The following is a 16,838-nucleotide window of genomic DNA, read 5'->3' as shown; positions in this document are numbered from 1 at the left end:
TCACACGTGATTCCTGACTAGAACTCGGGTGTTAGAAGAAAATCAATTATTTATTATGACAAGTTTTTTTACTCTAAATTAAAATTTTATTATTTATTTTTTTGTGCATATTTTAATAACATATTTGGTAATTTTTAAAGGCATAAATGCATACATATTTTAAGGTTTTTTAGGGAATGAAGTCCCTAGCCCTACTTATAACTAAGTTAAAAGTAAGTTATCTTTCTGTCATACAGTAGATGTCTATCATCTATGTATACCTACCTCATATTTAAGTAAGTCTCTGTAATATGTTTTATTTGAATTCAATGATAAACCGTATAATCATTCTTTAAGAAAGATGATTTTAAGTGAAAATAATTTGTCAACCTATTAATAACTAGATAAATTTTATGGTAATATATTGATATTACTATTACAGTTATTTATTTTATAATTACTAAAAATTAGTAAAATAATGAGTTTAATTAATTGTTGCTAAAATTATTTAATTTAAATATTATATAATAGTATAGATTTAAACCATATTATATTATTGGAATAATGGACAACTGTTTGATGAAGTACAAAACAGTATTAAAGTATATAGTTTAATATTGTGTGTTTTGTTTTATTTAGCTTCACGTCAAAAGTAATTGGCATACCACAATAGGATAAAACTAATAAACCTGAGATAAGAGTTTATGCTCTACCGAAAAGCTAGTTAGGCTGAAAAATTTTAAATAATCAATGGATTTATACTGAATTGCTGAAATTATGAATTATTATGTGAATAAATAAAGACTTAATACTATACCTAGACAGCTAGATTAAGAATAGTAAGAAATAGATAAATAAATAAGTAGAACAGTATATACTCCAACTAGCGATTTGAAACAATTTGTTTTTACACAAGCATTAAGCTATTAGGTAACACAGTAGAACTTCTCATATTTCAACATACTTTTTCATAAATTATTCATAATATCCACATGTTATCTAATAAAAAATTAATATTTACTATTTATTTGACCTATTTAAATATTTTATTGTCATTTAATCACTTATATTTTATTAAAGATCACCATTCACCATAATGTTTTATAACTTCGTTTAATTATTAATTAATAATTATCTTTTATCATTTTATCGTTTATTTGTTATTGCCAAATCAGTTTAGCCATATATTCAATATTAAAATGTACGCGTTCTCATTTATTTATTATTTTTCGGTTGATTCAGTTATGATATTCTTTTATCTGGTATCTATTATGTTATCGTAAATGATAATACTGAAATTGCCGACTTCAATTAATTTTTTTTACTTTATTGACTGATTATTGTAAAGATTCATATAAGTATTGCAACTTATTATTAATTAATAAACACAACTATGGCTGGAAGTCGTTTGGAAAAATTGGGAACTATATTTACAAGGTACTGTATAATTTTTTACTACTTATATAAACGACACATAGTTATAATGCCGTATGCGAAGTTTAAAGTAATCTGAACTATTAAAATATCTACAGGGTTAACGGACTCATTAAGTCAGGTGCAATGAAAGTTGATGATCGGCCTATATGGTACGATGTTTACCGGGCGTTTCCACCTGAATCAGAGCCACATTATGCAAAGCCGTCTCAATCACTGAAAATACCAGATATATTTTACACAGAAGATACATTCAGATCGTTAGTATTATACATTTTTTTTGTGATTAGATATAGTAATATTAATTTAACTAATTAGGACCTTTTTGTATTATAGTATGTTTCACAAAGAGACTCGTGGCCAATTGCCACCAATCAATTTACAAGAGACTCAACAAAACCAAAATGTTACAAATATAGCTATAAACATGGTAGTTGCTGATCCATCACTTTCTGTAGATCAGGTGATTGATTCTTTGAAAAAAACTAATGTCTTGCCAGATTACAAAACTTTATCAAAAAAAAATCAATCATCCAACAATACACGATAGTACAAACAAATCGGATTTTAATGAAATCAATGTTCATACAAAAGTAACAAATATCCACAATAGTTAGTCTTTTTTGTTGATTTTGTTAATAAATATTAGAATTTTAAATACATTTTATTAATTCATTTAATGAACATGTCTCTTGTTTTTTGTAGTGTTTAAATAAGAAATGTATTCTTTTTTTTTTTTAATTTTCTTTTATTATTTTAAATTAAAGTTAATTAAAACTTATTATTTCTGTTATGCATTTTCTTCATATATTTTAAATACACTAAGTTCTATGTATATGATTTGAATAAAAGAATGCATAATATATTTTATGTTAACACAATACGCATTTAAACTGTAGAATTATATAGTAAATTATATATTGTTGAAAGCTCTCAAGTTACTTATAACTAGAGGCAGGCTCAGGATCAGTATTTAAGATAGACCCGGTTATAACTGTTATAAGTATGACTTGTTAGTGCATTCAATTTTAATGATAGTAATGAATTTAAATTTGTTTTAGATGTAAAATTTAATTCTTATCTAATATAATTAGTCGATAGCAATATTTTATCACATGTGAGAGAGCATCTTAAATCCTTAATCATTAACAAATGTTAACGAATAATGATAATTGTATCATATTAAAAAGCAAAAACTAGGTATGTAAGTATTGTTTTTTGTTTTAAAAATTCCAACTTTTAATAGAAATTCGCCAAATAATTAATTAAGATGGATAAGTTTACCTGTTGGCTGTTGGCACAGAATATATGATTGTGATTGTATTATATTAACAATTTAAGGCATAAAACTGCTTTGCATTAATTTATAAAATTTTACGTTTGATTTAATATGAATGTAAATTATTAAAAGGATGTCATAATTTACATAACTACATGTATTGTTATTAGTCTTACTAATATACAATATCATGGGCACCCATCGGGGGGGGGGGCAAGACAGGGCACTTGCCCCCCCCCTGGAAAAAAAATATTACCATAATATTACCTTATTACCAAGGCAAATTATTTGTTGAAATCACTTAAGATATAAAATAAGTATAAAAATATACTCATTGTTATCGTATATTAACATCATAGATAGGTCGTATTCTGTAGTCCGTACAACCTATACGTAAAATTATTTATCGCAAACAATTTGTGGTAAACCCATAAAGATCACAATATAGGTACTACAAATATTTTAATCTAACGCAAACAAGGATACTTTCATTCAGGATGTCATTAATATGTTTGGAATAAAACGTAGAAATTTGCAGTTCTTACTTACTGATACCGAATAATATACTTAATTATATTATTTATTAATTAATTTATTCATATGGCAATTATTATATATTTATTTATTTATTCGTATGGCAATTATTATTAATACACTATATATATACAAATAAAAATATAACATGCATGTATAGTGTATACATTTATATGTGAAAGATAACATTAAATCTTTATTATCTTACATTCGAAATTTTTTTTATTTTGACCCCCCCTAAATATTACCTATGGGCGCCCATGTACAATATAATAAATCTGCATTCAGCAGAATTAATTTTATGTTGTTTATTATAATATTAAAGTAAATTTACTTATTATCAAACTAAAAGGTAAGAATATAATTTTAAGAATCTAAAAGAGGTTTATTAATATTATAATTTTAAATTGAATTATGAGTGTTTTAAAGTTGTAATATTGTAAATACCTAAAACTTACTTTAAAATGATATATATCAATAAAAGCTTAGATTATATTCTTACCTTAAAGTTTAATAATGAATAAATTCATTCTTATATTAGTTAAAATCACAAAATTGATTCTACTAAAAGCAAATTTACCTTTTACTTTTATAAGATACTGATAACACATGCAAGCGTAACATCTTCTTAAGATAGATATTGAAAATTAAAATGTAATAATTAGTTTTGTTAAAATTCAGGTTTTTTATAAATTTTAAATTTGTTTCATACTAATATAATAGTAATGAAGTAAATTAAATTTTTTTCTTATTCTTCTAAGTGTATATTTTCATTGATGTAACAACATTTTCATAAAAATATCATAACATTTACTTTTTTAAATTACGTTACTTTATTACTTATCTACTATCTCCATTTTGTTATTCTTATTTTGTAAATTACCTGGGTAATATGTAAACATTACTCGTTTTTGAATCTTACTTGTGATGATAAAATTTGTAACGTATAAATATATTCATTTACTATAGATATACTTCGTTCAAAAATCTTAAGCCTAAATATTATGGATTACTATTATTCGCCATAGCACCACACATTTAAATTAGGTATTGTACCTATTTACACTATTTATACATAGTGATTGGCATGACAGTATCACTTAAAACATATATTTTTATATTAATATTTGGGTAGTATCAATTAATGTTAAAGGAATAATTAAATTTTTTTCAATGATTTTTAAAGTTATAACTTTTGAGTTGAAAAAGACAACTTAAATTTTTGTTTCCAAATGATAATTAATTGTTGAATTGTTGATAAACATAGTTTTCTTTGTATTGTTCAAGCTGATATTAAATAAATACTATTGCAATGAATTATTTTACTATTTTTACTACAAAATTTGTGCCTTAGTTAATACTTATGGTTTGAAGGTATTTATGAATAAAGTTAAATAGGGTAATTATTTTACTAAAAACTTACAATTTAGTGTTTATTGGCTAATGTAATATTATTGATTATACCTATATATAACAGGAAACTGTAAAAAAAATTTAAAAAAATGTATTTTGTCGCAATAAAAAACTAATAAACATACTCGTAGATTCTTGAAATTTTCTTTAAATGTGTTAGCAGATTCTATGTATGCTATAATTTATCTCAAATCTTTATGAACTATTTATAGAATTTGAAATTTCGATTTTTATGTGTCAATAAAAAAGATTTTAAAAATAAAAATAAATATAACATAAAAATAGTTTCATTTTTTGCTCGGGTAAAAAGCTTAAAAATTTAATAAGTATAAGGTTCCTTTTAAATTTTTATTAAATTTATTCAAAAATATTTTAAAAATATTAAAGATTTATCAATCAATATGATTTTTTTTTATGAATATTGAAGTTCAAATTTTCACAAAATTCGTTAAAGTTATGAAAATTTGCAAGTTGTCTCGTAGGTAGTAAAAATGTAAAAAATTTGAAATATTATAGGTAACTTAAGATTGAAACATTTAACACAAGGTTGCTTAAAAGAAACTCATATTGAAATCAAAGTATTAAATAAAAATATATAAGAATCAATTTTTTTAGACATTATAAGTTCAAATTTAAATGATATTAGATATTTAAACAAAGTAAAACAATTTAAATAATTTTAGTACCTATAACTCAAAAATATTATTTTTGGGGATTTGAAAGTTGTACCTGTAGGTTTATGTACATCATTATATTTTATAAATATAATCACATTTTCACATAATTAAGATTTTTTTAATGTTATTGTCTATTTTTATTTTTTACCACGGTATACGGTAATACGGTAACTGGTAAGTCAGTATTGATTCATTTGACTCAACAGTTTATAATAATAATAATATATTATACAAATATATATGTATTATAATACTTAAATGTAATGTTTTTTGCATAATTTAATTTAACTTATCGTATGACTATAATAGTTATTAATAAATTATTTAATACTTTAATAAAAATTTAAAAATATAATACAAATTAATTCGTAATTTTAACTGTTTTTGATTAAGTTTTGTTTTCGTTTACATTAAGTTGTCATTGAATTTAAATTTAACACAAACATTACAGTGATTTACTTAATGATTAGACGGGTAAACTCGACATTTACGACTGTACAAAAGAGTAATTATCTACTTTCAATACTCTTCCCTTTTTTTATTTCTATTAACTACGATAAGTACTGTACTCTGTACGTTTGTGTTCTGCGTTAAAATTTAGAATACCTAGTTAGAGTTGGTAGTTGGGATTTTGACTATATAGGTATGTGTCTTAGATACATTCTTATTGTCTGTTATCTAAAAACAATATTTATTTATATGGGTCGATAAACGTCATTCATCAACAATGTATAAATTCTTGTTGCTGTCTGTAATCTACATTATAGAGTTTAAAATAGTATAATATATTAGATCGAATTAAAGAAATTATGGTTACTATATTACGTAATCATAATAATATGACATTTTGCAATATTGCATTAATTATTATAATTTATTGTATATCATCAATCACGATTGTAGAATATATTTTATATATCTTACATAGTATACATTATTTTCGCATTATGATATATCAATATATTTAAATATAGGTATTACTGTAGTCTGTATTAGGCACTCTAATGTGATATTTATATTATAATAAAATATAATATTAGTTTATACTGGTAATTGCTATTAAAAATCAAGATCATATTATTAGTTATTAAAATTTAATTATAATAGTCAGTACCTAGATACCTCAGAACTTATTGCACCAAAGTTAGTTAATATTAATAAACAAGTAGGTATAATGTACTTAGGTACACTAATTACTTCTTATGTATAAATATATAAGGTTATAGGATTGTAAATTTCTGTTCGAAAAAAAAAATGTACCTACATAGGTACATTGATTATTTATCAAAGTACATATTTTCACTGTTTTAAAACCTAATGTTTTTAAATATTTTACTTTCATAAATTTAAATGATTTTTAGCGGAGATACGTTGTCGGCCTAAACCTACTATTAAATACCAATATAGTTTTACAATAGGTATGTTTTTAGATTATGAGCGCCCCTATGGGCTATGAATACATTGGTTTTACTATTACGTGGATATAATTTTCAAAATATTCTAGCTTTTTTCGAGCTACAAATAATTATAGACTTGGATTTTTTTTTATTTTATAGATGTCAATTAAAAGTTATTCTCTGAGTAAATATATTTGACAATTTTGTTTAAGGTTCTTCATAAATTTGTCATTTATCAATTACAAAATATCAAAAATGTAAAATCACACTAATTTTTTATAAGCGTTTAAACTTTGAATTTCAACGAAATTCGTAAAATATAGAAAATTTCCTAAATTCTTTTATCATCAAAATATATTTATGAAAGCTTTTATTTTTATAGTTAAGATTTTAAAACTAAATCGAGGTTCTTTATAAGTTTTTCAATCCATATTAAAAAGAATTTCTATTATAGAAAGTCAAATTAATTTTTATTTATCTTTAAAGTTAAATTTTCAACAACATTGCACATTCACCCTAAATTAATTACTTTCATCAAACGGTTTTTGATACTTTTTATAATTCAAAAATAAATATCTGTAGATGTGTATTTAAAATTTTTATTTTTATATTTATGTCAAAAGCTTAGAAATTTAATACATGAGTCCACATAAATTGTTTTTATGAATATATGAAAGTATTTAAAATATCTATAAGCACAATTTATTTTAATAAGCATTTTAAGTTCAAATTTTGACAAAATTCGCCAAAATCACGAATATTTATAAATCATTCTTCTGTTTGAAATGTTTAAGATTTACTATTTTTATAGTTAAGGCTTGAAAATTTAATAAAAACTAACTCATAAGTAAAAGTAGTTCATATTGAAACCAAAACAATCTAAAATATATATAAGTAGCCAGTAGGTATGTACAATTTGGACGAGAATGTATATTTAAACCATTAAACCATTAATAACAATATTAATTACTTTGTTATAATTTAAAAACATTTTTGTAACATATTATTTAGACATTAAACTTTAACGTATATTAGATTACCGTAATTACCAATTACTTAAAGTTATTACCTATTTACCTAAATATTTTGTATACACAATATCATTTTCTAATACTTTTCGATAAAAATGTATTTAACCTACGTCCTAATGTATTAAAAATAGTAAAATAAATTACTTTAATAGCAGTATCAAAAAATATAACATATAAGATATACCAAGTTATAGGTTCATACCTATAGACTGTTTCCGCTCAGAATCGTTTTTCATATTCTAACGTACTTATAATTTATACCTAAATCGTACATTCCTGCTGTTATTGTAAACCATATTAGGCGCATCAAATCATTTATTATTGAATTCAAGTTTGAACACATTTTTCCTATGACTTACTGGAAAGTGGACACCAGAACGGTATCCAATTTATCTTTTTGAATATTGCTATTGAAGTAATACATTTTACTATAACTATAATGGAAGTTTAATTAAAATTTTTCCGAAAATATTGTATGTATTATAATTTATATTACTTATTAGTTATTAATATTTAATTATTATAATAATAATATAAATCATATTTATATTGTTATTAATTTAATAAACAAAACAGTATCGTTGTATAAATAGGTTCATGGTATAAATCAAAGGTTTCCAACCTTTTCTATTAAATGAGCTGCTACATTCGCGAAATGTCAATAGTTTCTGATGATCGACATCTAGGGTCTAAACTCTTAAGTCCAGAAGATTTGTTTGATGAGCAAAAAAAAAAAAAGGCCAACAGTCGTTGACAGTTGTGTTATAACTTATAACTGATAAAAATAAACTTTAATAAACTAGTTTATTATATTTAAGCTATTCCTACTTACGCAAGTCATTCGCAATTGACCGATAATGGTAAATTCAATAATATATATAATAATATAACAATTTTATTATTTGATTAAAAATTATTTATTACGCGATCGACCAATAATGGTTAAAATTAATTTTTATTCGCGATGGAAATATATTTCTAGAAATTTCGTCTGGTTGGTGGAACCCTGGTATAAATAAATAATATGCTATATTATCTTAAATTAATCTATATAATATTATACTATAATGAAAATTTAATTGGGTATAGTAAAATTCATAAATAAGTAAAAGTTTTAAATCTCCTTGAATAATGTTTTTGAATTATTGTTATTAATATATCGTTGTTTATCGTTTAAACACCTACGTAATTTCGTCTTAATTTTAAATTTAAATATATTTATAAAAAAAATTGGGCGAGTATATTTTTTTAGATTTATTAGTTTCTGTATGAACTATTTACAAGAAATCTCGTTTATAATTTTCAAGCTTTATAACCTTGTGGATTTTTTTTTTTATAACATATAGTTATACGTATAATTGTATTAATAAGGCCCAAATTTTAATAAAAAGTTATAAGTTCATTATTTTTTGGATGCTCTATGAGTACAATGCATTTTTAGTTTCATGTAACATTTATTTCAGAGATGAAACTTTCATTTTGCATTTTCGAGTATTTTTCTTAGTGGTTTTGAGTAATTTTATTAATTTATAGAGTACTTACTACTTATACATTAAAACTTTGTATATTTGTAAAAGGTTTTTCGAATATAAAAAAGGAAATCAAAAATATTATTCCAAGAAATATTGTTTTCTTCATATTTGTTTTAATTATTTTTAGGTATATTTAATTTGTATTAAATGTTAATCGATTAAAAAACGTATCTGCATATTATAATAAAATATTTTCCATTTGTATTTAATAATTTTCAGTTAAAATAAAGCTCCTTGTATCAATATTCAGTACACACCACACGTTGCCCAGCCAAAGCCCTAAAACGTACTTGCTAGAGAGCCTAGTACTTATTACCTATAAACACGGATTAAATATTTAAATATACTTATGTATATTTAATCTATGCTATAAATAACAAGTGCTGTACAAGAAAATCTGTCGTTAATCGACTCGATCAACGGGACGGCATCAGACCACACCTCAAGAACTGTCTGGTTCACAAAAAAAAAAAAAAAAAGGAAATTTAAAATAAAAATAAACCTATTATTACACTATCTTTTAATTCGTATCGCACAGATGCCTTTTTTTTTTTTTGTGTGTACACACGACGCGTGTGGTGCGTTATATTATTATTATATATTAATAGTTCAGTGCACCATAATAATAATATTATAGTCATACATAGGTAGGGATTATGGCCACTGCACTGGCATGTGCGCATTACCGACGGCGGTGTGTTGGGCCCACCACTTGTGCTCGGAAAGTTTTGGAGCGTTTCAAACGACGTGTGCGTGTTCGGACGAAACTTTCTCGACGCTCTGCATCATTGCACCACTGCTGTGAACGGACGCGCGTGCGCGAGCTCTGTATAGTATTATTTGTGCGTTTCGTACTTTCGTAAGACGTTTACCTACCCATCTATAATAAATAATAATATTATAACATTTTCATACGTTACGTTACGCGTACTGCTGTAATACAGTCACTCGAAAAGCGATAATTATTATCGATTAATGTCGACGTAGGGTCTTGCAAGCCGTCCGACCGAGACGATAACAGGTTTTGCTATTTGAAAAAATAAACATATTATTTATACATTAAATTTGCCTGTCACGGCGTAGAGCATCGACGTTTCGACGGGGAAAAGCAAACCGTCCGGTCCAACGAATCCGACGTGCACGTTAATGTACGTCCGCAATCGTCGTTATTATCATTAGACGTTAATAAGTCAATAGTCCGTTTCGTCGTTTCGTGAACCCAAACCATAGTCACGACGCGGTGCCCGGTCAACAAACCCCGAAACGATCGATTTTTACGACGGTCGGACGTTATTCGTGAGCCAGTCGTTAGTACGAATCGTCGTTAGTCGTTACCAAGCTTTACGTTTTATAATCGTCTCCGCGTCGACCGTGTCCGTCGTCGACCGCTCGTTTCCCTTCCAATCGAATACCACCAGCGGGATATCGCGGCTCTGTGGTACCTGAGTCTCCCCGCGTACCGCTTGCCTACCAGTTGTATAGTCGTGCGTATAATAGTATTATTATTACTATAGAAGATTATAATAGTGAAGACGTAAAATGTGTTATCACGGAAACACAATGGCAGCTTGATGCCGCTGTAACAATAACAATCGATTGATGGTGATAACGTTTTTTTTTTTTAACTTTTTTTTTTAATTTTTTTTTTTTTTCACCGTTCAGTGTTTATAATTTTATAATTCATTGTTTACGATAAAGAAACAAAGACTGAACGGCACACACATTTCCGTCGCTGCCTGCTAATCTCCGGGGAACGGTCGTTCAGAGCCTCTCTCAGTTTGATTTCTTATGTTAATTCACGAAAAGCAGCAGCCGCCGCGGCGGCGGTTGATTTATTATTTCTATAAAGCTTGCAAATCGATTAATTTCGGTACGCGCAATAATTCATTTTCGTAACAATGCACTGATTCTGCGGGCCGTGTGGACTTTGAAAAAATGGTCACTGTCAACAGCAACAACAGCAGTAGCAGCACCAGCAACAACTCAACACAATTAGTTGAAACGGTGTCAATAGATTATGACGATTTCAACGACGCTTTTTTGACGTGCGCCACTTGTCTGTGTGAGCATTTTTATACTTTGTTGTTTTGTTCGTGGAGGTGTGTGTGTTGTAAAATAACAATTTTTTTAATATTTTCTTGTTCATATAGGCGTTTATGATGGTGTTGAACGTGCTCCAAAGCTTTTACCGTGCTCACATACTGTGTGTCTTCACTGTTTGACAAAGATTGCAGCAGCAGCTCACAATCGACGTACAGCACAAGACTTGAACAATGGTCGAAACAGTAGTAGTACTATACAATCATCTCAACAACAGGAATCTCAACAACAGCGGCAAACCTTTAGGTGTCCAATATGCAGAGAACTTATAGTTGTTCCTCATAATGGTGGAGTCACAGCTCTTCCTCCATCATTTCTAGTCAATCAACTACTCGATTTGATATCAACTCATAGACGACGCACTTTAATACCAACTTGTTGTGGTGGTGATGGTGTATTATCTTCACATATTAATCAGGTATTACAAATTTTAACTTAAGCCTGTATTATAATTATTTAAAAAATGTTTAACACGAATATACAAAAATAAAAAGTGACACATTTTGCAGTTGTATGTATTACATTTATCCTTGATATAATAATAATAATCTTATGGAAATAAATATTTTATTATACAATAAGTACATGGTGGTAAAAATGTTGATTAAAATGTAGGCAATCATAATAATTTGAATCAAAGTTAGTTTAAATTAATAAAACAACAAATAATACATAGGTATAATAATACATATAAGAATAAAATATGATAAAATACACATGAATGAACTTACTTTAATAAAATAAATAATATTCAATGCAAGGAATCTGCTTATTTACTAAGTAATGTATGAAATAAATTAATATTACATTTAGAATTACCTATCAGTATGTTTATTTGCATGAGAGTACATTTTATATGTTTACTAGAGGTAGTTAAATGATAGAATAATAATTTATTTCTAGAATTGAATAAACACATTTTAAAAAATATTCAATAAGTTCAGTGTAATTAATGTAATGATTGAGTAAATTAATAAAAATATGAATAACAATTTTTTATTTCATGGAGTAATTTGAAAAAACTCCTTACATGATCATATCCTGAATGAGATTCTTTGAAAATTTCATTTATAGTATAAAAATCTTAAAAATTATTATTATTTTTATAATTTTTGATTTATTTCTCTTTAAATATGTTTTTTATATAATATTATGCATTTATGAATTAATATGTTATACACATCCAAATAAGCAAAATAAAACTTAATATTTAAATTTAGTGTGATGATAAATGTTAATATTTCAAATTATATGCATATTATTATGCTTAAACTTATGCTTTAAACAATAATGTAGATGCATCTAGTTTTAGATTTCTTTACTTATACCTAATAATATCAAAATAAGAAATATTAATAATTATTTGTATTTTATTTTTCCATATTCAATAGGAATTGCTTTATTGTGAAACATGTGATCAAGTATTCTGCTCAATTTGTACTAAACATGAAACAGCTATTAGTGAAAGTACCCTTATTTCATCTAAATCTCCACCATTAGTTCATACAATCATACCAGTGTCTGTAGCTATGAAACGTACATCTGAAATAATGTTGTATAAAGCTAATGAATGTGTAACAAAAGTATGTGTCGCTGATATTTAAGTGTTATACGAATGTTGATAGCATACATATTAATTTAAATGAATTGTAATTCATTTAAATTATAGTTGAACTATTCGAGAGATGGAGTATGTGCTGAATTAGAACGCTTAGATACAGCACGTAATGAATGTTTATCTACTTTGGACGATACATTTAATGATTTGATGAACATAATAGAAGTCCGTAAACAACAATTGCAGCAACAAGTACATAAGGCTTTTGATACTAAAAATAGAATTTTGAGTCAACAACTCTCAGCTATTGATACTGAAAAAACTAAAGTATGTATAAAATCAACATATATAGTATGTAAATATTACATAGTTTTTGTCTGTTAATCATTAGGTATGTGTTTATTACATTATTAAATTTATGATGACTAGGTTATGGATGAATGTGGCAATGTCCATCAATTATTGGATGTACAGTCTATAAATCAACGAATTCAAATTTTAAACGATCGTTTGCAAAAACCTACTGGCGGTATTGAAGAACCTCGTGAAAATGCTTTTATTGCCTTGGACTTAGATCTAACAGCAATAAAAAATGTTATAAATAATGCAATAGGACAAATGGGTCGGGTACGCACTACAACTACTTGTCCTGGTAATTGTACACTGGATGTTGCTGAATCAAATGGTAATTTTATTTAAATCTAGTAACAATTTAATAAGTAATTTTCTATAAGTTTAAAATATCTTTGTATTTCCAGAAGAAAATTTATTGATACCTCGTTTAGTAGATTCACGAGTTGCTACTTTAACAGCTTTTGACTATGATGGGAAACGACGTAATTTAGGCGGTGATCCAGTAACTTTGAAATTAATTGGACCTTTAGATGACATACAACAAGAAAGGACTGCAAATAATTTAGAACATAAATATGAAAACAATACTAGTGATGATGGAGTACGTATTATTGATCATAAAAATGGTCAATACACAATTCGTCTACGTTTATCTATTTGTGGCAGGTATATAAAATGCAATTAATTAGAAAAAAAAAATGAATTTGACTTCTGTTTTTATGTGTTTTAGATATCGACTTCATATTTATGTGCTAGGTAGACCAGTTGCATATAATGGTAATACTGGACATATTGACTTCTCTGTAACAAAAAACATTGACCCTACATGCCAATATAGTAAAGGACCTTCAATGCAACAGCCTGTTGCAATTGCTATAGATCACCACTCCACTAGGGTAAGAGGTCAAACAATTATTTTAAACATAATATAAAAGGTAATATGTGTCCCATTAAAATGTTGTATTTATTATTTCTAGGTGTATGTTTTAGACACAGGAAATTGTCGCATAAGAGTACTTGACACTCATTTAAATTATATTTGTGATATACAAAACATTGAAGCTATGCGTGGTCGTTCTTCAACTGGTATCGGTTTATTGAGTGATGAAACATTAGTTACAGTAAATTGGCGTACAAACATAGTGACTCAGTAATAATTTCAAAATATTTTTATTTATTTACTAATGGTAATAAAAACGGTTTTTTTTTTTTTTAGAATGAATCTAGACGGTGAAACAGTTAAGTCGTGGACACATTCAAGTATGATCGAACCTATGTGTGTTGTTGTGGACAGAATTTATGATCATGTATTAATAGGTGATTCTTCATGTAACATACATGCATTCAAAGGGACAACAGGGCAACATCTATTTACAGTAAGAACTTAAAAAATCTGATAAAACACAAAGCACTTAATGAAATAATTTTGTTTTTAATTTAATGCACTAATCGTTTGAAAACAAAAATTAGTTTTAAATATATTTTTAATTCTTATTTTCTCACCTTACTGATACCTAAAATATTTCATTTTTTAATGCAGAATTTTGTATTTTTTGAGTTCCTGGACATTTTTATGAATAAAAATTTACCCATCACTTTTAATTTATTGATTTACAGATAAATAATAAGAAAAGTAATGGAAAATCTGCTGAATGTGTTGGTACATTTATGGCAATTGGGCCAAATTCACAAATTATTGTTATTTCTAGTATAACTACAACTGGATGTCGCTGTTTAGATATATATTCATGCAAAGGTACTTATGAGCGGTCAATCACAGTTATGACAACAGATAAATGTAAGTAGTTGGTTATAACAAGTATAAATAATTTTTTCACTAAATGGTCTTCTAAGTAATGAATGTTTTCAATTTTTATTAGCCACACATTCATATAGCTCATTGGCTACTTGTAATAATTTTATACTGGCTACTAGACGCCACTATAATTCATACGTAATTGACTTGATTGATATGGAAACTGAAAAACTAGTTAACACTGTTGATTCCAATGGTTGCAAATTACGTCGTCCAGCTGGTATGGTAGCATTTTCCGAAGTTCAAGATTCTGTTACTGATGATAGTCAACAATGCTCATCATATTATTTATTGGTAACTGATGTAGCAGCTGATAGCGTAAAAAAATATCAATTTTTTTGATTAGCATTAATCTACTATTTACTAAACAAAAATGTACTTGTCTACTTAAATATTTACTTAAAACCATTATTTGCGTTGAATATTTCTCTCTCTTTATATTTGTGTACTATGTTTTGTGTAGTTTAGTCATTATATATTTTAATTTGTTAAAAAAAATTCCTGTTTTTAAAATGAATAGTTAACATATGTTTAGATATGTTTAGATAGATATATCCTGATATTTGATGATCCTATTAAATTTATTCAAAAACTAAAAGCTCAATTTTTTTGAATATATCTGATTATATATTTTAGCTATTACTGAAAGAATGTTTACAATGTTTGCAAAACATTTAGCGGTAAAAATTTTGTAAGTTTTATGTATTTTTTTTTTTTATGGGCAAAGATTTAATTATGCTACATTTGAAAATTATATCAACCATTTCTTAAGAGTCAGAATGATTGTACTAAATACTATAAAAAATGTGTATTCTGTTGTTTATATTCTAGTCATTTATATTTTTCTTATTCTTTTCTATATTATAAGGTTAATAATATATTCAGAGTTTATAAAAGCACCAATTTGTATAAATATTTAAATTTGACTTATTATGTAATCATGTTTATGTTTGTATTAAGAAAAAAAATATCATAAACAATATGGTTAGCTTATAGTTTATTTAATGATGATATAACACATCGAATTACTTATCATAACACTAACTTAGAAAAATACATGTTTTAATGATAAATAAAGAAGAACAACTAAAGAACATTTATAATTTTTTTTTTTATTATTAATTAATATTAATTTACTACCTCATTTACATAAATTATTTCGATTTTAATACTTAACAGTCTTGACACAAGATGAAATAATCGAGGCGGTTAAAATACAAAAAGACTATCTCATTTAAATAGGGTAAGTATACACACATATACATTTACAAACACACACATACACATACACACATAGACTGACATGTGTAAATTTACAATACTGCTTATATATAGTAAAAATAATATACAAATATAAATTAAACATATGTTATAAGGCATATTATGAGAAAATAAATCGGTATTAACTGTAAGTTATTTTTCAATGGTTAAGAGACCAAATACTTCTTTCAGTATATTCCTTAAAGTATATTAAGACAAATAACATTTAATTTTTAAAATTATTAAAACTAGATATATTAATGCAATAGGAAGTATGGAAGAGCTAGCTCTAAGGAGTGCTTCTACGGTCTCCTCTTAAAATATGTAAATGTAGCATCCTGTAATAATGTCTAGTTTCCAAGCTATGGTACTGAAGTTGTGCCTATGACTAGATATACATTAAAGTAATTTTATTATTAATATTTATAAGCCGAATAAAATTTTGGATACATTTTTTGGCAGTAAAAAAATGAA

At 25.9% G+C, this 16,838-nt stretch overlaps 2 protein-coding genes across 3 annotated transcripts; both read left to right on the top strand.

The window, feature by feature from the left end:
* Window positions 1–1,259: 1,259 nt before the first annotated feature.
* LOC112603233 lies at window positions 1,260–2,093 on the top strand. The gene is given in 4 exon segments (XM_025351724.1): window positions 1,260–1,416; window positions 1,512–1,673; window positions 1,750–1,930; window positions 1,932–2,093. Coding segments are annotated over 4 exon segments (486 nt in total). The 5' UTR covers window positions 1,260–1,372; the 3' UTR covers window positions 2,031–2,093.
* Window positions 2,094–10,021: 7,928 nt separating this feature from the next.
* On the top strand, window positions 10,022–15,779 carry LOC112603224. Of its 2 annotated transcripts, XM_025351714.1 has the most exons (12): window positions 10,023–10,878; window positions 10,975–11,338; window positions 11,427–11,794; window positions 12,768–12,959; window positions 13,046–13,261; window positions 13,364–13,619; window positions 13,693–13,954; window positions 14,019–14,184; window positions 14,266–14,438; window positions 14,505–14,664; window positions 14,906–15,086; window positions 15,169–15,741. In XM_025351714.1, exons 2-12 carry the CDS (start codon window positions 11,212–11,214, stop codon window positions 15,444–15,446), a joined length of 2,379 nt encoding a protein of 792 aa, XP_025207499.1. In that variant the 5' UTR covers window positions 10,023–10,878; window positions 10,975–11,211; the 3' UTR covers window positions 15,447–15,741. The 2 variants fall into 2 exon arrangements, with proteins under 2 accessions (XP_025207500.1, XP_025207499.1); XM_025351715.1 differs by having other exon boundaries at window positions 10,022–11,338; window positions 13,696–13,954; window positions 15,169–15,779.
* Window positions 15,780–16,838: the final 1,059 nt, after the last annotated feature.

Source organism: Melanaphis sacchari, unplaced genomic scaffold, assembly GCF_002803265.2.
Source record: "Melanaphis sacchari strain LSU unplaced genomic scaffold, SCAv2.0 Contig9_pilon_pilon, whole genome shotgun sequence".
Taxonomy (NCBI): domain Eukaryota; kingdom Metazoa; phylum Arthropoda; class Insecta; order Hemiptera; family Aphididae; genus Melanaphis; species Melanaphis sacchari.
This window is presented reverse-complemented; position numbering and strand designations above follow the sequence as displayed.

Coding starts and splice junctions, on each gene's coding strand:
- LOC112603224 (XM_025351714.1), top strand. CDS start 11,212: ATGGTCACTGTCAACAGCAACAACAGCAGTAGCAGCACCAGCAACAAC. Junction 14,439..14,504: donor CGTACAAACATAGTGACTCA/GTAATAATTTCA, acceptor TTTTTTTTTTAG/AATGAATCTAGACGGTGAAA. Junction 14,665..14,905: donor CAGGGCAACATCTATTTACA/GTAAGAACTTAA, acceptor ATTGATTTACAG/ATAAATAATAAGAAAAGTAA.